At 38.3% G+C, this 22980-nt stretch overlaps 1 protein-coding gene across 2 annotated transcripts in view; it reads right to left on the minus strand.

Annotated features, from left to right (window-relative positions):
- CKAP5 (cytoskeleton associated protein 5) overlaps positions 1–22980 on the minus strand; it is a 106340-nt gene that overhangs the window by 50270 nt on the left and 33090 nt on the right. For both annotated transcript variants that reach the window (XM_082659483.1, XM_082659484.1), the window contains exons 2-9: positions 21362–21455; positions 20680–20873; positions 18117–18323; positions 14078–14249; positions 13001–13133; positions 12503–12603; positions 10561–10674; positions 1974–2078 (exon numbers count right to left, since the gene is read on the minus strand). In XM_082659483.1, the coding sequence (XP_082515609.1) occupies positions 1974–2078; positions 10561–10674; positions 12503–12603; positions 13001–13133; positions 14078–14249; positions 18117–18323; positions 20680–20873; positions 21362–21418 (1083 nt within the window). In that variant the 5' untranslated portion in view covers positions 21419–21455. The remainder of the gene's footprint in view (positions 1–1973; positions 2079–10560; positions 10675–12502; positions 12604–13000; positions 13134–14077; positions 14250–18116; positions 18324–20679; positions 20874–21361; positions 21456–22980) is intronic.

The following is a 22980-nucleotide window of genomic DNA, read 5'->3' on the forward strand; positions in this document are numbered from 1 at the left end:
TCTCAACCACTGTGCCACCAGGGAAGCCCAGCAATTTTGATCAGAACTGTGTCTTCTTACTCAAGTACTAAGTTTAGATCAGTAAAGTTAGAATTTTTATAATGTTTATCTTATAAGCTATCACTAATTCATTAAATATTTATTGAATACCAAGTATATGTATTGAGTATATGTAGCCAGGCACTGTGCTGGCAGGCAAATTAAAGTTGCTTTTTAAGGTCTAAAATATCTAGCAAAGCTCAATGGCACCTCCCCCCAACCCAATTTTTAAAAAAAATTTCATAGAAGTGATACAGATCAGAAGGAATACAGTTTCCATGGAGAAATATAAAAGACTTTTTAATACTAAGAGTTAGTAATAAACCTGAAAATCAATATACTTTTAAAAACTGTTTTTATTGATGTAACACTGGTTCATAACATTATCTAAGATTCATGTGTACCACATTATAATTCGATTTCTGTATACACTATAGCGTGCTCACCACCAAAAGTCTAGTTTTCATCCGTCACCATACAATTGACTTCCTTTACCCATTTTGCCCCCTGCCAATCAAAAATCAAGATATTTTAATAGCTATAAAGCTAAAGTTCACTTTTATATATATTGTCAAAAAGACAGTTTATAAGTAGCTAAGGAAAATAAAGCTGAACCACACTAACGTGCTTGATATCAAACACTGTATATGATGTAATTTTAAGGGGAGACAAATACCCCAAACTATAAAGCACTAAAGACATTCTTTAAGCTGCATACCAAAATGTCACAAAGCCAGAATCAGAATTCAAACTAAATGGTCAGGTAATCATCTAACTATAAATTTAGTAAATTAAAATGTACTTTAAAGATTGTTTTCTAGCTTGAAAAATTATAATACAGAAGTATAAAATATTCTAAGTAACACAAAACTGACCAAAAGCTAATCAATACACTCGATACCATACACACACAGAGATATTATATAGTAAGTAATGATTACTATAAACATAATGATTATAATTTTACTCCAATTTGTGATTTACACGTTTAAGGGTTTTAAAGACCCTCCTTATTTTTATTTCCCTGGTAACAAGCTAGTCATGATTTATTTTTATTTGGTAGTGTCTTATTTTTTTCAGTTGAGTTCTCTGAAATTATTTTTAATGCTATGAGTAAGCAAGCTCCAAATACCATAACTAAGTGAGGTTTGATGTTTGCTTCAATATAAAACTGACACATGACTACAGACTATTAGGAGACTCTCAAAAGTCAATCCAGGGAATCAAATGATCAGTGGCTAGCAAGTTAAACCCTAAAGTTCACTACGGTCAATATTCAGGATGCTGAGCCATTTTAAGTAATACAGATGAGATTTAGAGGCCAACTGACAGATGCCAGAATTAAAGAAAACATCGCAATTTGTTAAAACTGTTAGCAAACTTGATTGCTTCCAAATTTATGTTCAACGAATGTCTCTAGTCAGAGTTTCTTATAATAAACTGATATATCACCAACAGTGTAACCTATATAAGATGTCTCAAGTATATAAGTAAACTACTTTTTAAAATAGAAAAACACCATAAAATACACTTTATATATTAATCTCACTTCCGGTTTTATATTGTCTTTCCTGCTCTCATTTTTACTCTGTTCTGGTTATCACAAGTTATACTTCATACTGTTATACTGTATATAATATTTTAAGAGCAAAGCAAGATATAAGTAAATAAGTAATAGGCAAATCAATTGAACTAAGTACTTTAGGTCAAGTGCCTGATTTTCTACATAAAGCTAGTGAATTTAGTTACAACTGACATTTTTATTGAAATGTTGTAAGGAGTTATGCTCAGTATTAACAAAACTTAGTGAGAAATTTACTTTCCCCATATATATAAAGATCTGTGCCAAAAAGCTGTTTTAAAGCATAAAGCAAACTAGCCTGCCATTCTTTATAACGTTGTTGATTCGTATCAAAAAAAGGAGTGTTACTTACGTGTCCTGCATATTGTCCGAATTTCTTCCTTAGCCCAACAGCCAGGCCAGTAAGACACTTTGCTGCCAGAGCCACCAACATGACATTGGTGTCCTTTCCAACAACCTACAGAGGGTGGAAAGAAAGGAAAACAAAAGAGTCACAGCCCCATAGAAGGGAACTGAAAATTTATTCTTAAAAGATCTCTGAAAGCTATTATGTAATGAATAGCCAACTTTGTTTCCTACAAAAGAGGAAAGATTCTTCCTTGACAATATGAAATTTGGGAGCTTCCCTTCATTATGTTTAGTCTCCTATCTTAAAGTTCTACCGGTAAAATATACATAAAACCAGGTCAAATCGCTAACGCTCCATTTGTGGTAGTATGGGCTGTCAGCATTGCACAACTGTGCAGGAGGTGACTCTGATAATGGCAGAGAAGCTGGAGGCCTGCTGACTTTGCTTTGGGACAGGGAAAGCCAAAAGACGGTGTATCTCCAAAAGACACCACAGAGTAGCAGCTCTAAAATTTATACCCAAGAAACACCAGTAGAAACTGTTGTAGGTACCTTCAAGAAGCTGATGGGATGTAAACTATTATATATAGGATGGATAAATAACAAGGTCCTACTGTATAGCACAGGGAACTATACTATATTCAATATCCTGTGATAAACCATAATGGAAAAGAATATTAAAAAAAAGAATGTCTATATGTGTATAACTGAGTCACTTTGCTGTACAGCAGAGATTGGCACAGCACTGTAAATCAACTATACTTCAATAAAAAAATTAAATAAAAAAAAAAAGAAGCTGATGTGGACTCTAAATTGCAAATGCCATTGCAACCATTCCTCTGAGGGAGCTTCTGGCCTTGCAGCTGCCATTTTAGTTATGTAGTGATCATCAGACTTGTATTCAGAGTCTCTCAGCAGAGTCTCCTCCAGCAATGTTTATACTACCACCCTCCGACAGCATACCCTACAAGGCCCAGAACTTATCAAAAGTCATAGATAGTAGCTGCATTTGTGTCAATCTAGCAAGACAGTGACTATGCCTCAGTTCCTTCCTAATGAGATTTTACTTTGGTATACTGCTCAAGTCAGAAGGTGTTAAAAAGCTGCTTTACTTTTAAGCGCTCCCAAACCCTTGTTTTTTCACTCTTTTCCCAGGTAGAAGTAATGCTTCCATTCTATTTTGGACTTTATCCCTAAGATCTGGTATTTCATAAGCAGAACACTTCATTCCAGATTCCCTGAATTAAAGAACCCCTAATGCATAGCATTCAACGAAGTTCTATTTGGCACCTACATATATTCCCTAAGTGCTGAGGAGTAAGGGTTAAAAGACTAACATTTATTAAAAACAACTTCAAAAACTAAAAACAGAACTACCATATGACCCAGCAATCCCATTACTGGGTATATACCCAAAGAAAACCATAATTCAAAAAGACACATGCACCCCAATGTTCACAGCAGCACTAATTACAATAGCCAGGACATGGAAGCAACCTAAATGTCCATCAGCAGAGGAATGGATAAAGAAAATGTGGTATATATATATATACATACACACATATATATACATACACACACACACACACACACACACACACACACACACACACACACACACACACACACACACACACACACACACACTGGAATATTACTCAGCCATAAAAAGGAACAAAACTGAATCATTTGTAGAGACATGGATGGACACAGAGAGAGTCATACAGAGTAAAGTAAGCCAGAAAGAGAAAAACAAATATTGTATATTAACGCATACATGTGGAATCTAGAAAAATGGTACAGATGATCTTACCTGCAAAGCAGAAATAGGGACACAGATGTAGAAAACAAATGTATGGATACCAAGGGGGAAGGTGGGGTGGGGTGGGAGGAACTGGGAGATTGGGATTGACACATATACACTATTGATACTATGTATAAAATAGATAACTAATGAGAATATACTGTATAGCACACGGAACTCTACTTAATGCACTGCGGTGAACTAAATGGGAAAGAAATCCAAAAAAGAGAGGATATATGTATATGTATAGCTGATTCATTTTGCTGTACAGCAGAAACTAACACAACATTGTAAGGCAACTATACCCCAATAAAAATTTTAAAACATTAGATGCCAAAATTTTATAGGTGCTTTATAATCCTTATTTTAATTTTCACTCAAACCCTATAAAGCAGGTACTATTACTATCTCAATTTTGTGGATTTCAAGAATTAAATAGAGGACTTCCCTGGTGACGCAGTGGTTAAGAATCCGCCTGCCAATGCAGGGGACACGAGTTCAAGCCCTGGTCCAGGAAGATCCCACATGCCACGGAGCAACTAAGTCCGTGAGCCACACCTACTGAGCCTGTGCGCCACAACTACTGAAACCTACGTGCCTAAAGCCTGTGCTCCATAGCAAGAGAAGCCACCGCACTGAGAAGACTGCACTGCAACGAACGGTAGCCCCAGCTCGCCGCGACTAGAGAAAGCCTGCGTGCAGCAACGAAGACCCAACAAAGGCAAAAATAAATAAATTTATTTTAAAAAAAATAGAGATTAACATGCTCAAGGTCACAGAGCTAGCCAATGGCAGTGCTGTGATTCAAACCTAGGTCTGCTTTGACTCCAAAGCTTTTGCTCTCTTTACTAAAGCATATTCTCCCTGTAAACTCATGGCAAATTCATTTTCCTTATGAGAAGATGAGATCAGGGTCCTAATAAACATTTTGTTAAATCTGTAATTACTATAAATCTATGGAGTAAAAATTCTATTCAGTTTTGTATTGAACACATTATTGGTATTTGTAAACGTCTGGATTATTTTTCCTTACCAAAGCATCTCAGGTATTATTTACATGCTAGACTTTATATTTAACATCTAAATGTATATTCTAGGAATGGTCATCAAAAACATGCCAGGCCCCATTCCAAGAGGTCCTAGTTCAATGAATTTGTGATGGGATTTGGATATCAGTATTTTAATACAGCTCAAAAGGTGATTTTGTTATACTGCCCCAGTTAAAGGCCATCATTCAATCCCATCCTTAAGAGACTACCTCTAGGGCTTCCCTGGTGGTGCAGTGGTTGAGAGTCCGCCTGCCGATGCAGGGGACACGGGTTTGTACCCCGGTCTGGGAAGATCCCACATGCTGCGGAGCGGCTGGGCCCGTGAGCCGTGGCTGCTGAGCCTGCGCGTCCAGAGCCTGTGCTCCGCATCGGGAGAGGCCACAACAGTGAGAGGCCCGCGTATCGCAAAAAAAAAAAAAAAAAGAGACTACCTCTAGAGACTTCCCTGGTGGCGCAGTGGTTAAGAATCTGCCTGCCAATATAGGGCACATGGGTTTGAGCCCTGGTCTGGGAAGATCCCACATGCCGTGGAGCAACTATGCTTGTGCACCGCAACTACTGAGCTTGTGCTCTAGAGCCCGAGAGCCACAACTACTGAGCCCGCGTGCTGCAACTACTGAAGCCCGCTAGAGCCTGTGCTCTGCAACAAGAGAAGCCACGGCAATGAGAAGCCCGCGCACTACAAGGAAGAGTAGCCCGACTGCCACAACTAGAGAAAGGCTGTGCACAGCAACGACGACCCAACGCAGCCAAAAATAAATTTAAAAATTTTTAAAAAAGAAGACGTTCTTAATTAAAAAAAAAAGAGAGAGAGACTACCTCTAAAGTTACCATTAGATCAATACCCAGTGGAAGTTGAATCTCAGACACTGATGATCCTAATGTAAAGTTTTGAAGAGGATCTTGTGAACCTATTATAGTTCAGGATATAATAGAAGATTGAATGAATTTATTGGTGAGCGATGAACCAGGCATCTATTACAATATCTGCATATTAACACTCACTGTCACACATCTCAGTTTGATTAAACAAGTTGTTCTTAACTGAGAAATGGGAGTGGTGGGGGGACTTCCCTGGTGGTCCAATGGTTAAGACTCCGCACTCCCAATGCAGGGGGCACAGGTTCCTAAGATCCCGCATGCCGTGCCGTGTGGCCAAAACAAGCAAACAAACAAACAAAAAACAAAACGGGAGTGGGGAATATGGAAAAGTGTTTATTTTTAAGAAAAACAGTGTATGTGGGAGGACTCTATTCCAACGTTGAGGAAAAACTCAGCAACTCTGTTCTAGAGCTGGGAATGAAAGCTTTAGCTCACAATGTTAATTTAACCTAAATAATGGGAAATATTCTGTAATTAAAAGTGCTGTCACTTCTCCCATAAATCTAGGCCTACAATGTGATTTTAAGTAATAATTAGTATTTAACTTTAACTAGTAGTGTAAGCCACTAAACAGTAATCAAAACAAAAACACTGTTAACCAAACAAACCAAAAACCCCCCAAAACCCATCATGATTGTGTTTAGAAAACTATAATGAATACAAGAAAAAGAAAGACCAAGAAAGACCAAGTGAAAAAGTGTTAATAACACAGAGAAAGTCAATGGAGATTATATAATAAAACACCTTGAAAACCCACATCTTAAAGATGAAAAAATATATATATACCAACCAATATCCATAGGTAATTGACAAAGTCAAAGAAGCTATCTGAGGGGTGGGAGGGAGGGAGAAAAGGAATCTTATAAAGAACTATAACCCGTGAGAACAAGAAAGCCATCAAAATATGCTAGGTCAGGTGACAACTTAGAAGAAGACAGTTTATGAAATAACTTCAGGAATATCATAAGGAATTTCAAAATGAATAGTTTTTTACTATTTGAGTTAAAGGGTAAAATTGGGAAATTAGTAAGATTACTTCATAAAGACACTAGAGAGAAGAAACTATTTACGGAAGGAAGAGGGATGGGTCTACAAAGACCAACACAGGTGAATATAATATGAATATGGCGTGGAGAGCGGGTGGGGGAAGGAAGGATTGGGAGTTTGGGATTAGTAGATACAAATTAGTATATATAGGATGGATAAACAACAAGGTCCTACTGTATAGCACGGGAAACTATATTCCATTTCCTGGGATAAACCATAAAGGAAAAGAATATGAAAAAGAACATATATAGGGCTTCCCTGGTGGCAGAGTGGTTAAGAACCCACCTGCCAATGCAGGGGACACAAGTTCGAAACCTGGTCCGGAAAGATCTCATATGCCTTGGAGCAACTAAGCCCGTGTGCCACAACTACTGAGCCCTCATGCTACAACTACTGAAGTCCGAGCGCCTAGAGCCCGTGCTCCACAACAAGAGAAGCCATCGCAATGAGAAGCATATGCATCGCAACGAAGAGTAGCCCCCGCTCACCACAACTAGAGAAAGCCCACGCACAGCAACGAAGACTCAACACAGCCAATAAATAAATAAATAAAAATTAAAAAAACAGGGCTTCCCTGGTGGCGCAGTGGTTGAGAGTCCGCCTGCCGATGCGGGGGACACGGGTTTGTGCCCTGGTCCGGGAAGATCCCACATGCCGTGGAGCAGCTGGGCCCGTGAGCCATGGCCGCTGAGCCGGCGCGTCCGGAGCCTGTGCTCCGCAACGGGAGAGGCCACAACAGTGAGAGGCCCGTGTACCGCAATAGATAAATAAATAAATAATTAAAAAACATAAAAACAGTAAACTGATTTAAAAAACCAAAACAAAATGTTGGACTTCCCTGGAGGCACAGTGGTTAAGAATCTGCCTGCCAATGCAGGGGACATGGCTTCGATCCCTGGTCCTGGAAGCTCCCACATGCCACAGAGCAACTAAGCCCATGCACCACAACAACTGAGCCTGCGCTTTAGAGCCCACGAGCCGCAACTACTGAAGCCCGTGTGCCACAACTACTGAAGCCCATGCTCCTAGAGCTCGTGCTCTGCAACAAGAGAAGCCACCTCCATGGGAAGCACATGCACCGCAACGAAGAGTAGCCCCTACTCGTTGCAACTAGAGAAAGCCAGCACTCAGCAATGAAGACCCAACACAGCCAAAAATAAAAAAACAAACAAAAAACCAAAAAACCCCCACAAAATGTCATGTTAATTTACATTGACATTAACTTTTCATTGTTTTAAATATTTTAGCCACAAAATTAAGTTTCTTTTTACTTGTTTGTTGCCTTTGATTGGTTGCCCCCACTCCACCATGTAAAGAGGGAAAGTGCCTCCTGCTACCCTAAGATCTCACAGAAATCCACTGTCTATGTCTACCCAAATATAAAGACCCATAATCTTCTCTGTATAGAATACAGACAGAGCTTATATTCATAGTCACAATGCCAATGGAAATCACAGAACAGTCTTCATTTGAAAATATAATATCCTAAGAAAATGCATGTAGAGAACATCAACTATTAACATTCCTGATTCCAATTAACATTCCTGATCATTACATAGGGAAAAATAAAAGCTTTTATTTGAGCCATTGAGAATTCAGTGCAATATGTTTCCATAAGATTCCTGATAAAAATTATATGCTAGAACTTACAGAAAATCTGAAGCTCTCTTCAAGGCCACTAGAATCTCATTTCCCTTACCACCTTCTACCCTTCCTTTTTCCTCCCAGGCTCCAGGTTGGCGAAATGTTTTCCCTAGGGCAATTCCCTTTTAATTACAGTCAGTCCTCCATAACTGCAGATATGGAGGGCCAACAGTATTCATTGTACTATGCCTTTTTATACAAGGAACTTGAACAGATTTAGTATAGGTGGGAGCTCCTGGAACACCCCCCCTCCCCCCATCGGGGATACCAAGAGACGACTGTAGTCTTGCCTGGGTCTTTGGCTCTTCAAGATTGAAGACTGATGAACAACGATTTTGACAAATAATATCCCTGTCTCCAAATCCTACTTAGAGGAAAGCAAAGGAAGGGTGACTGTGAGAAGATATGGTCCATCCTCATTATTTATGGATTTCATATTTGTGAATTCATCCACACATTAAAATTAACTTATAAGTCCCAAATCAATAATTGAGGCACTTTCCTGGTCACTCACAGACAAGCACAGAGCTAGGAAAAATCTATGTTGCCGGATGTGCACATTCCCAGCTGAGGTGAACAATGCAATACTCTGCCTTCTTCTTTCAGCTCTCAGACTGTACCCAAGTATCTTTCTCGTAGTCTATTTACTGCCTTGGTTTTTTGCATTTTTGTGCTTTTGATTGGGGCTTTCACTGTTTAAAATGGCCCCGAAGTGTACTGCTGAAGTGTTGTCTGGTGTTCCTATGTGCAAAAGTGCTGTGATGTCCCTTTCGGAGAAAATAAATGTGTTAGGTAGGCTTTGTTCAGGCACGAGTTATATTTCTGTTGGCTGTGAGTTCAATGTTAATGGATCAATAATACATACTGAATAAGATGTCTTCAAACAGAATAAAACAAGGTTATGCATTGATCGGTTGATGAAAATGTGACCAGAGGGTTGCAGGACCTTAACGCTGTATCTTCCCTTGGAGCAATGGTTCAGCATTTGCTAATTCAGTGTCTGTGGTGACTTTACAGAACATAAGTACTATGAATAATGAGAATTACTCTTATATACACATATAATTAAAGAGTAACCTCCTCCCCCCACCATGCTAATCCTCTGCAATTTCAGGCTGAAGAAGCAAACAAAACATTTTCATCCTTGCTATATTCAAGAAAATGTCTTCAGGGACTTCCCTGGTGGTGCAGTGGTTAAGAATCTGCCTGCCAAGGCAGGGGACATGGGTTCGAGCCCTGTTCTGGGAAGATCCCACATGCTGCGGAGCAACTAAGCCTGTGTGCCACAACTACTGAGCCTGCACTCTAAAGCCCATGAGCCACAACTACTGAGCCTGTGTGCCACAACTACTGAAGCCCGTGTGCCTAGAGCCTGCGCTCTATACAACAAGAGAAGCCACCGCAATGAGAATCCTGTGCACTGCAACGAAGAGTAGCCCCCGCTGGCCACAAACTAGAGAAAGTCCACACGCAGCAACGAAGACTCAATGCAGCCACAAATAAATTAATTAAATGAGTAAATTTTAAAAAAAAAGTTTGTTATTAAGCTCTATAACTACATCCACAATTGTCTGATCTATACTTTCAGACTTTATGAAAAGTCAGTACATACAAAAATATACACCCCAGCATTCAACTTGTTTGGACCTAAGCAATAACAAAGGAGTATTTCCTAAAATATTTCTTTCTTATTTAGTACTTACCTGCTTTATAATTGACCACATATCCCCAGATCCTGTACTTTACATGCTGATATAATACAAGGTGGTATCCCTTGCTATCTAATGAAAAACACTCTTCATATTTAATATTTGTCCCATTAAACAGAGCCAATTTAAAAAGCTCATTCTGTAGAATTATAAAACTAGAATATCTGGTTCTAGATCAGCAAGATTCTCTATTTCTTGACATTTGTACAAGCTACCAAACAGCATATTTAAAGTCAAAGTGATAATAAACAAAGATTGAAAACCAATCCCTCTAAACTAGCCTAGGACAGTCATTTTAAATAACCCTTAAAAAAATGTATGCCTATAATTCAAAAACCATCAATAGTGTTCCCTAAATGGCAATGCAACTGTGGTAAAAAAAGATTGACTGATGAAGAAAAACTCAATGGCCTGGTCTGCTGTTGGGATACCAATGCTGAAACTCCTCACATTTACCTTCTTCAAAGCTTTTACTAAATCTGCATAATCGCCTGCTTCCAGTTTGGGGTTTTTCACTAGTACTTCTACAGCTTCCAGGGCTTCTTTTCTTTCTTGCCATTTTTTTGCCTCCTACAAGACACAATATGAGTCACTTGTAGAACAGAAAATAAGAGCGCAAAATAAAAGTCTATTTCTTGCATGCTACTAATTCAAAGATATATATCTTTTGTTTTCAGAAACTTTCTAAAGCTAGTCAGAAATCAAAATTACAAAACTGTGTAGCCAATCACAATGTTTTGCTCATATACATAAAATTTTGTTCATATATTAAAAGTATTTTTGTAACATTTCATAACCCTAATGTTCTACAATAAGTAAACAGAATGAAATGCCATAGACTTTTCCTTCTCATTTTCTGGGTAAACTTTAAGCAAGTGTTAAACAGAAAACATTAATAGAAAGCATTTCTAGCATATCTCACAGCGGCACATCTACAGGAGAGAGGAATTTCCATATTGATAACATTAGAAAGACCAGAAAAGAACAAACATATAACCAACAACCAATACTGTTCTAATCCTGGATATTAGTTTTCCAGATTGTAGGTATAATGCTAATTTTTTGTTTTGTGTATATAAAGTACAATATGCTTCACTAGAATTCGAATACCCACTGTTGGAGAGAACTGGGGATAAAAACAAGATGACAAACCCATCACCCTGAAGGAATTACAATTCAATTCAATTTATCAAATATTTATTTGTTAATCAGAAGATAACAGGATACTCAAGGAGCTGATAGCAGAGGTAGGATGATCTTCAATAAATAACTATCAGGTCATGACGACTGTGACAGGAGAAGTACAAGCTGCTTTGGTAATACAACAAGAGGACTTAGCCCAGTTTAGGCTTTCAGGTACAATCTCCCCCAAGAAGTGATGCTTAAGGTGGGATCTAGACAATGAAGAGTTATTATGAGGTAAATGGGGGGAGAAGAATGTTATAGGCAGAAAGAACAGCATATTAAGGCCTAGAGTTTAGGGGGGAAAAAAAGTTTGGCACATTTGATGCCAGGAGAAATTCAGTATGACTGGAGCATGGAGAGTGAGAGGAATTAGAGATGTGGCTGGAAGGTAAGTGGGGACCTCAAAGGTACCATAAATCACACCTCAATGGCTACAGTATGATTTCAGACATCATCTTAAAACCCATGGAAGCCATTGAAGGATTTTAATGAGGCAATACTATGGGAAGATTTCCATTTTCAAAAATGACACCTCTAATTATATTGTGAAATATGATGGGAAGGAGGCAAGAGCAGACAGGGTATCTTGTAAGAAGATTATAGCAGCATACAAGGCAAGAGCTGATGGTAGTGGCTGGGATAAAACTTTCTCAATTGGGGATAATTTTGTCTCTTGGGGTACATTTGGCAAAGTCTGGAGACATTTTTGACTGTCATGACTTGGAGGAATGGTATTACTAATATCTGATCGGTAAAGGCCAGTGATGCTGCTAAACATACAACAACGCCCATGCAATTCCCCAAGCAAAGAAATATCTGGCAAAAAAATGTCAACAGTGCCAAGGTCAAGAAAGCCTGGGGTAGGGGGAAAAAAAAAAAAAAGAAGTAACCCCGGGGTAGAGAAAGAAATCCTGGGGATGGAGAAAGGGGGATGAATTTGAGAGATATTTAAAGGTAAAAACCAGACAGACAATGAGGAAAAGATATAAGTCAAGAATAATGTTCAGGTTTCTGGCAAGAAGTAAAAAGAAGGACTAAAGTAGGTACATATATAAAGTAGTATGGGAACAAAGAAGAAACAACTGACTCACTTTATTAGGGAAGATACGGGGTGGAAGAGGGTGCACCAGGAAAAGGGCTCAGAAGAGCACTCTAATTATATTCAAGTAATTATTTAAAATGAAATAAACGAAAGAAGTCTACCATTACTTACAATTTTGTCATAAAAGTCTTTGGGAAGTTTGGAAAGAATTTCTACTGCTTCCAAAAGCTCATAAGCATCTATCTGTGGTACCTCATCACCATCGTCACCACCTTCCAGGAGGAAAACAAACAAAACAACCCTTAAAAATGGATGAAATGGGGACTTCCCTGGAAGTCCAGTGGTTAAGACTCGGCCTTCCAATGCAGGGGGTGGGCATGGGTTCAATCCCTGGTCGAGGAGCTAATATCCTGCATGCCATGCAGTGTGGCCAAAAAAAAAAAAAAAAAAGAAATAGTTTTACTTATTAAACAGTTATCAGCTGTCCTTTCACACCTCTGATGAAATCTTGATACAGGAGGGATCAGAATTATTAATCCTACAAACCATAGGATTGTATGTATTTTATTAAACAGCAATCCTATAAAATGCACCTCGTGAACACAGGTTACTGTGACAGGGCCAGTTCTTGTTAATTTTTATAGAAACCAGCGTTGAAAAGTGGCTTACCTCCCTCAGCATCTCCACCAGCAGACTGCTGCTGTTCCAATTTAGCTTCTAGTTCTTGCTGGGAACGCAAAAACCTACTTGGTTTAGGAGCACCTGTTGGCAGTTTGACCCATTCTTCTTCTAGTTCTTTCAACTGCAAATATCATAAAATATTTTAAAAACATATCTATATCTCTGCCATTAGAGAATATATTTATATTTACTAATAGATCAGAACCCAATTTCTTATTTATGTGGCTCTAATAAGGCAAACAAGAAAAGATAAATTTAAATTGTGCACATTTTATAGTATGAGTCAAATTGATGTATATCTACTATACTGAAGATATATGACTAAGCACTTAGAAGAATAAAATCCACTTTTTAAGACACTCTCATTATTTCATGAATTCACATATATTTGCAACAAATAATGTCTCTAAAACCAACTGAAATATAAAAAATAGAATGCATTTTGTCTAAACAGATATTAAGTCCTGCCACCCAAAAGTATTATAAAAGGATCTTATAGGACTTCCCTGGTGGCATAGTGGTTAAGAATCTGCCTGCCAACGCAGGTGACACAGGTTCCAGCCCTGGTCCGGGAAGATCCCACACGCCGCGGAGCCACAACTACTGAGCCTGCACTCTAGAGCCCGTGAGCCACAACTAATGAGCCTGCACTCTAGAGCCTGTGAGCCACAACTACTGAGCCTGCGTGCCACAACTACTGAAGCCCGCGTGCCTAGAGCCCGTGCTCTGTAATAAGAGAAACCACCGCAAAAAGAAGCCTGTGCACCGCAACAAAGACCCAACACAGCCAAAGATAAATAAATAAATAAAGTAATTAATAATTAAAAAAAGGATCTTATAAACTGCTATAGATTCAACACTAACCTACTGGCATTGGTGAATGCATAGTATTTAATTTGAGAGGACATAGTAACCGTAGAAACAGGTATGCTCAGAAAAAAATGATTTCAAAATTAAGAATGAAAAATAATTATTTGTAAGGACAGAATATCAACAACAATGACAGGAAGGAAATATCTTCATATTAACCTTATACAAAGACAACCGAAAAACTTTGTGCCTCACCTGGACAGAGTTTATACTTTGTAATGGGGGTCTCAGAGCATCTCGAATCCATCTATAAATCTCCACAGCAATTAGTTTGGCTTCATCTCGAACAGCCTTCTCTCGAGACTCAAAGAGTTTTGGCAACACTTTGATAATTGGCTTCAGTAAGATGATTTTGGAACCAAATTCACTAGAAGTAAAAATTGGAAAAAAAACTGTCACCATGCAATATGCTTTGGTAAAGTGTTAGCCTGAATTCACTCAAACATAGTTCTATATCTATATATAATAGAGACATATAGGTTGAGTTTTTTTAGGGAAGAAGAAAAAAAAAACTTATAACAACATCTGTATTTAGATGCCATTCTTCCAAGAATATTATTTAATGTCCAGAGCCCAAAATAATATTGCCATTTAAAAACTTTCTGGGTAACCAGTCTAGGAATTACTCAAATCTAAAATGGATCAACACTTGTGTAACATCTTAAATACATATGTATGTACATTAAGTTTAAAATAGAAACAAATCAATTTATAAATATTTAGATGAGTGAAATCGACTTTTAATAAGCTTGCTTATTTATTTATTTATTTAGCCTGTGCCGGGTCTTAGTTGCAGCACACGCGATCTTCGGTGCCACATGCGGGATCTTTAGTTGCAGCATGTGGACTTCGTAGTTGCGATACGCGGACTCAGTTGTGGCATGCATGCGGGATCTAGTTCCCCAACCAGAGTTCGAACCTAGGCTCCCTGCATTGGAAGCATGGAGTCTTACCCATTGGATCACCAGGGAAGTCCCTTAATAAGCTTTTATTAGCTCTTCTATGTAATTACGGGGATTCACTCCACTTGATAGATCACCAATCCTGGCAGTGTGTCTTTCATTCCTGACTCGAAGCTATCACACTATAACTTCAGGCAACTTAAATCTCTCTTTGCTTCAGTTTTCCATGGGGAAAACAGTTGCATTCTGACTTCTTAAAAAGGCAGTATAGGGCTTCCCTGGTGGCACAGTGGTTGAGAGTCCACCTGCCGATGCAGGGGACGCGGGTTCGTGCCCCGATCCGGGAAGATCCCACATGCCGCGGAGCGGCTGAGCCCGTGAGCCATGGCCACTGAGCCTGCATGTCCGGAGCCTGTGCTCCGCAACAGGAGAGGCCACAACAGTGAAAGGCCCCCGTACCGCAAAAAAAAAAAAAAAAAAAAAAGGCAGTATAGGGACTTCCCTGGTGGCACAATGGTTAAGAATCTGCTTGCCAATGCAGGGGACGCAGGTCTGAGCCCTGGTCCAGGAAGATCTCACATGCCGCAGAGCAACTAAGCCCGTGCACCACAACTACTGAGCCCGCATGCCACAACTACTGAAGCCCGCGAGCCTAGAGCCCGTGCTCCGCAACAAGAGAAGCCACCAAAATGAGAAGCCCTCGCACCAACGAAGAGTAGCCCCTGTTTACTGCAACTAAAGCCCGTACGCAGCAACAAAGACCCAACGCAGCCAAAAATAAAATAAAAATAAATACATTTATAAAAAACTAAAATAAAAAGGCAGTATATTTAACATTATATATCTGTCACATATCATATTTTTAAGTTCCCAACTTAAAAATATAGCTTTCTGACTCACTGCTAACATTTCTGAATAACAAATTCTGGAGCAAGAGAGATTCAGTTATGAAAGAAGACTGACATTCTGTAGTAGGATCCATATATACTATTTATCTATTATCTAATGTACACAAATGCAACAAAATGTTTCAGTAATAGCTACTGACACACTCTAACAGGTTAAAGAAGGAGACTGAAAATACTTTCCCTAGAAAGTGATATTTAACAAGACACCAGTTTGTGTAAATGGTTCAAATATAGCCATCATAGCATGAAAATAAACCAGATGATCTTCAATATTTCCTTTAAAATCTTCTATTTTAATAGAAAAAAAAATTCTAACTTGGTTCAGCAGACCTTTAAGACTAAAGGAAAAATAAGAACTTATAGTGACGATAAACCATTCTGTTTAGGAATACTCATCACAGTGTCTGAAGAACCTAACATTTGGGATCTCTTAAACTTCCTTTACATTACTACTGTTTCATCTGATTTTTGTTTATTTGTTTCACTATCCTGGCCTAGTTCTGAAAGATATTTAAAAAAAAAACAGATGGAGCAGGTCCAAATGGAAAATAGATACCTTAACAATACAAAACCTAATCTTGATATTACACATATTACTAGAGGGGGAAAAGTTCTAAAAACTTGTTTTAGGGGCCACAGATCATTTTTGGTCTCCTGAAGCTACCACTAACATACATAGCTTGAGGAAGCTCTGGAACCAAGGACTGAACAGTTCCTGAAGGTCCCAGAGAGCTATCTAGTAGTTCTACTATAGATTCTGAGATGCCTTAGGACAAATAAAGAACCATACAAGGATGGGACTAAACAACAACATCTATAAGGAAGACATAAAAGACAATACACCTAACTTGTCCTTTTTCTACCCTTATTCTCCCAGTCAGCTTAAAAATGAAATAGCCAGAGTTCACAGAACTCCAGATTAGAAACTTCTAATTTTAAGGTAGAATATAGTATAATATATATTTTTATTAAGAAACTCATTACTAACGACAGATCTATTAAGACAAGCACCAATTTGACAATGCAGTCAATTCACTAAATTTCTAAGACAACAGAATGAACACACTATTTACTACTCATAAAAATACATGCCTTCTACACTAGAATAGGCTAGGGATGAGGAAAATTTTATCACGAAAGAATCTAAGTGAAAGTCAAATTTTATATAAGAACATTATGAACCAAGCGAAAGACAAAGTTTACTGACATAAATTGAAGACAGTTTAACAAAATTTAAGAATTTTGATACTTTCATGTAAGATAAACACCAAAGGAAGCGTATTCTCCAAGAAGTAGGTCATATACAAAATCACAAGAGAGGTGAGTTGGGATGATCTTCACACCCACACGTCACACATTCAGGATTTCACTAGAGCTGCTTTCTAAAGTATCTCATGTGGAAGTATTGGGGACAGGATATCAGATTAGAAGGCCTGCCAAATCAGAACAAACCAGTGTTTTGTCTAATTCAGATTTCCATAGAAAATTACAGCCACTTGTTCCTGAAAGAGATCCCATTCATGAAAAACTTCACTGCCAAACAACACTTAATTCTAGGGTTGAAAATAACTTATTACATAAGAGTAAAAGTTATTTTCTATTTCTGTTGCTATGCTTCTATTTAAAGGCATATAGCATTTGCTTCTATTTTATTTTAAAAAGCACCTAAACAAAGGTTTACTTCAGCCAATGTTTCAAGGTACATAAATTTATGCCTGAGGATAACAAGAGAAACAGAGCTCCTTACCCTGAGGAGTGCTTTTCCATGAAAAAGTTAATTCATAATCTGAGAAAAGGTCAGAAATATCCCCCGCTCATCTTTATTAGAAAGAGATTTAGGGACTTCCCTGGTGGCGCAGTGGTTAAGAATTCACCTGCCAGTGCAGGGGACATGGGTTCGATCCCTGGTCCGGGAAGATCCCACGTGCCGTGGAGCAACTAAGCCCGTGCACCACAACTACCGAGCCTGCACTCTAGAGCCCATGAGCCACAACTACTGAGTCTATGTGCCACAACTACTGAAGCCCACGCACCTAGAGCCCGTGCTCCACCGCAAGAGAAGCCACCAAAATGAGAAGTCCACACACCACAATGAAGAGTAGCCCCCACTTGCCGCAACTAGAGGAAGCCCGCACGCAGCAACAAAGACCCAACACAGCCAAAAATAAATAAATAAATAAATTTATAAAAGAAAAAAAAGAAAGAGATTTAGATAAAATAACTATGCAACACACTTAAAGGCTAAAATTACTGAATACAAAGTGTCACACTTGAGGAATGGCTTTAGCTTTTCCAGGTCACTTTTCTGGTTGGTATGGTCTGCCAAGTCAAGCCCAACAGCTTTCATTTCTGTTTAAACCAGGAACCCAAACTCAATTGAGATATTCTAGTTAACAGAACTAAAGCAAAAAGAAAAGGTTTTACCTTAAGGCTTTCCTCAGTGTCTCTATACAGGCCACTATGATCTTGGGGTTCTTATTGTCCAGGCCTTTCAGGAGCTCTTCTTGCACAGCTTCTCCTTTCTCAATCTCTATGTACATTAGACAAATCTCAATGCCTAGCTCCTTGGCTTTGGCCTTGGGTTGGTTGAACACTTTACTCACAACACCTGATACAACTTCCCCTGTGGTTCTGTAATATAGATTATAAACAACAACAACCATACACAGAAAAACACACTTTAGTAGAAAGAGCCGGAAAAGGTCATGGAAAGTGGGGGAAACAAATACTTTTTTAAAAATGCTGAGAAATAAAGTAAATGAGACTCTAAAAACTTTATGTTCAAGTAAAACAGAAACAAACTCACACACTTAGAGAATGAACTTAGGGTTATTGCGGGGAAGGGATAGCCAGGGAGGTTGGGGTCGACATGTACACACTGCTGTATTTAAATAACCAACAAGGACCTACTGTATAGCACAGGGAACTCTGCTCAATGTTATATGGCAGCCTGGATGGGAGGTGAGTTTGGGGGAGAATGGATATATGTATATCAATGGCTGAGTCCCTCCGCTGTTCACCTGAAACTACCACAACATTGTTTATCGGCTATATTCCAGTATAAAATAAAAAGTTAAAAAAAATTATGTTCAAGAACATGAAAAAAAAAACTTATGCAAACCATAAGAGGTTAAGACATGTCACAACAGACAATGACACAGAACCATAGTTTCTATTTATACATATAGGAAATTTAAACAAGAAAGCAAAAATCCCTTGAAATCTCACTACCCAGAGAAAACTACTTTCAACTTTATGGTATCCATCCTTCTAGACTTTTCTATATGCAGAGATAGACAGACAGATACAGACACATTTTATAAAAATAAGATTACAGAGTTCTTACTTTTTTGGAAAATTTTTGAAAGTCATTTTAAACACTTTTTAGGACAAGAGAATTTCTTCACAGAGGGAATGGATATGTACCTTTAATAACAAAAGGCTGTTCCTGACTCCTTGGCAAGGCTTTACAGTAGCTTTATTGCTTTGAGTTTCTTCTAAATTAAATAAAACCTGTACTACTGGAAAGGAGAGAAACTGAGTGGGTTGGAATTACATGCAGCATTTGTCAAAAAAGTTTCTAGTATCAGAAGAAAAATGAAATTAAAAAAGCAATGGTCTCACTGATGGCAAGGGGAACTCATTGATGCTGGTTAACAAAACTGTCAAATTAATGACTGTCTTTCTTGGTATAATTTTTGAGGTGAGTCAAGTACAGTCTGCCCTCCATATTGGTGGGTTCCTTATCCATGGGTTCCTCATCTGCAGATTCAACCAAATTTGTATCAAAAATATTTGGGAAGGGCTTCCCTGGTGGCGCAGTGGTTGAGAGTCCGCCTGCCGATGCAGGGGACACGGGTTCGTGCCCCAGTCCGGGAAGATCCCACATGCCGCGGAGCGGCTGGGCCCGTGAGCCATGGCTGCTAAGCCTGCGCGTCTGGAGCCCATGCTCTGCAATGGGAGAGACCACAACAGTGAGAAGCCCGCATAACGCAAAAAAAAAAAAAAAAATTTGGGAAAAAAAATTCCAGAAAGTTCCAAAAAGCAAAACTTGAATTTGCCATGCAGTCAACAACTATTTACACATTATTTATATTGTAGTTACAATTATTTACACAGCATTTACATTGTGTTAGGTATTGAGAGTAACCTAGAAATGAGTTACAGTATACAGGAGAGTGTATGTAGGTTATATGCAAATACTAGGCCATTTTACGTGAGGGACTTGAGCTTCTGTAGATTTTGCTATCCTAGGGTGTAGGGGTGGGGACTTTTGTCCTGGAACCAATTCCCATGCAGATACCTAGGGATGTGTATATATATTTCTTGTGCAATTAGGTCAAGGGTCCCCATTGTTTTTTTGTTTTTTGTATGGAGGGCTCCTTTCAATGACATAAAGACTAGTATTAGAAAAGTCAGGTTTATCAGGTATGGGAGACTGGGGTGACTGGAAACCTCTATCATCCAATAAGCTGGGAGTTATAGAGGTTATTTAGTTCGCATTACCTCTCCTAAGAGATAAAAATGCCTAATGACCATAGGGAGAAAGATGTGATTCTAAGATCACCTAGCCTGGAACCATTGTAGAAAAAGATTTAAGTAATGCCCAAATGTTTTCAGTGAAATTTTGACGTCTTTGCTAACCACCTCAGTTTCTTCTAAAAGTTACAAAAGATTTTCCCCCTTGGAGTAATTCTCATACAAAAGCCTCAAAAGGAAAAGCACTTGCTCATCAAACTTTAAGGTAAAAACTCAAGATCTGATTTCCAATTTGCTCCTCTCTAAAGATCTCTTGTACCATTTAGACTTCTGAGAGCAGATAAAGACTGAAATGAAAAACAAGTGTCAAGGAGCTATGAAAGTTAAGAAATGAATATCCTCTAAAAGTGCTAATAACTAAGCACAGTGATCCATAAATATACATATATTAATCCATGTAGCACGAGACAGGGGTTTTTACCAGAATAGTTGGAAAGAAACTACTTACTTTCCTGCTACATGGGCATTTTCAACATAAACAAGTGCAGCTTCTAATCCTTTCAACTGAACCACTGCATTGGAATCAGTCACAAATTTTTTGATCAATCCTAAAAATTTGGACCATTCTGGGCTCTTTTCATCCTTTATTTTCTGGAAGATCTTCAGGGCCTCTTCATACCCACTTAACCTTGCTTTCCACAGCTAAAAGAAAAGTATTTTGAAACAAAACAAAATTTAATGACATTATTATCTACCATTGGGGTTGGGGGGTGGAATGACTACCTTATACTAGGTAATTTGAACAAAGGACCCCAGACTACAAACAAAAACGGAGTTTAAGAAATCCAGATAGCTTTTTTATTTTTAAAGATTAGCTAACAAACTTTTTCTTATAAGTGTTTAATATTTATGATATTCTGTCAAGGCCTTCTAGAATTCATAAACAGGCCACTATAAACGTATCCCACTTTGTATCCAAGTATTAGTCATTACTTCTTTGTAACATGACATTAAAGATGTAACAATTCAAACATGAGAAATTTTCCTGCTGAAACTGCCCAATCTCCAAAGTAGGCTGTTTCTCCAGTTGTATTGTGTAATCATCAGGCAGCCTTATACTACACTATACAGTATAACTGCTGACAAAACAAGCCAATGACACTGAAATTTGAGTTCCAGAAAAGTCTTACCTTGTGTTCACATTTCTGATCAACTGGCAGTTTCACCCACTCACTGTCATCTCCCATTGTGCTTCCAGTTTCTTCTTAGAATTAAGAGTAATTCCTGGTCAGACAAAAATCGGTATCTATTAACTCTAGCAACCAAGCTGTCTCTTAAAGACAAAAAGATTTTTCTGAGACTATTATTTTAGCATGTGTAAACCAACAAAAGTAAAAAATCTCATTCTTTGGTCAAATGCCCATTTAATTCCATTAATAGAACATTTAAAAAGTAAACGAAAAAAGTTAATAAAAATTCTAAATGAGGGATTCCCTGGTGGCGCAGTGGTTAAGAATCCGCCTGCCAATGCAGGGGACACAGGTTCAAGCCCTGGTCCGGGAAGATCCCACATGCTGTGGAGCAACTAAGCCCGTGCGCCACAACTACTGAGCCTGCGCTCTAGAGCCCATAAGCCACAAATACTGAAGCCCGTGTGCCTAGAGCCTGTGCTCCGCAACAAGAGAAGCCACCGCAATGAGAAGCCCGCACACCGCAACAAAGACCCAACGTAGCCAAAAATAAATAAATTTATTTTTTAAAAAAATGTAATCTATGTTAGCTGTAGAAAATCTGGAAAGTATAGAAAATATATAAGGAAGGAAAGCATTAAAATACAATTTCACTATCAATTAGTAACCAAAATGAACACTGCAGTGTATCCACTTGAATCCTTCCAGATTTTTTTCAATGCACATGCAGTGTATAAATTATATGAAAAAGGGCTAATCCTCTTGTAATTTTTTTCTTACATCGTCACAAACATTTCCTCATATTTGAGAACATGATGTTTAAAGGCTGCACTACACTCCATTTTATGAATGTACCATAATTACCAAGCCTAACACTGGACATTTAAATTGTTTCAAGTTTTCCAATATTATAAATAACATAAAAGGGATCTTGCTTAATCTTTCCATCCCCAGTCCTGGTGTGACATAAAATATGTCTTCAATAAATATTTGTCTAATGAATATATGCCTTGATAGTATCTGCTATGAGTCAGGCACTGTGCAAACTACTTTTTAAACATATTGATTCATTATACTAACAACAACTACACGAAAGAAAGACATTCTCCCCACTTTACACACTAGGCTCACAAAGATTCAGTAACTTGCCCAAAACAACAAAGCTAACAGGCCGTGAGATCACACTAAGATTCCAAGTCTATGCCTCTTCTTTACAACTTGTTGCCTCCCATTAAAATGTAGGAAATATCCCAGGGAAAGTTACTAGAGACTGAATTGTAAAAGTTTATTAGAGTAAAAGGAACTTTCATTAAGACTTCTCTTCAAAATCCCCAAGAGTCTGTGAAACAACAGCAGTGTGTTTTAGAGCAGGAGTCAAACCTTAATAGCAAATCTACAGGAACTCTAATACAGCAATAGTGAGAGATAAAATAGTACAACAGTTTGGAAAACAGTATGGCATTATTTAAATTGAAAATGCACATACTCCACTATCCAGCAACTCCATTCCTAGGTATATACCCTAGAAATTGATGCCAGCTGCACCAGAAGACCTGTATGAGAGTATTCATAGCAATGTTGTTCATAGAAAAGTCAAAAGTTGGAAACACTTTTTACAA

The sequence above is a fragment of the Grampus griseus genome (genome assembly GCF_964374135.1).
Source record: "Grampus griseus genome assembly, chromosome: 8".
In the NCBI taxonomy this organism is placed as follows: domain Eukaryota; kingdom Metazoa; phylum Chordata; class Mammalia; order Artiodactyla; family Delphinidae; genus Grampus; species Grampus griseus.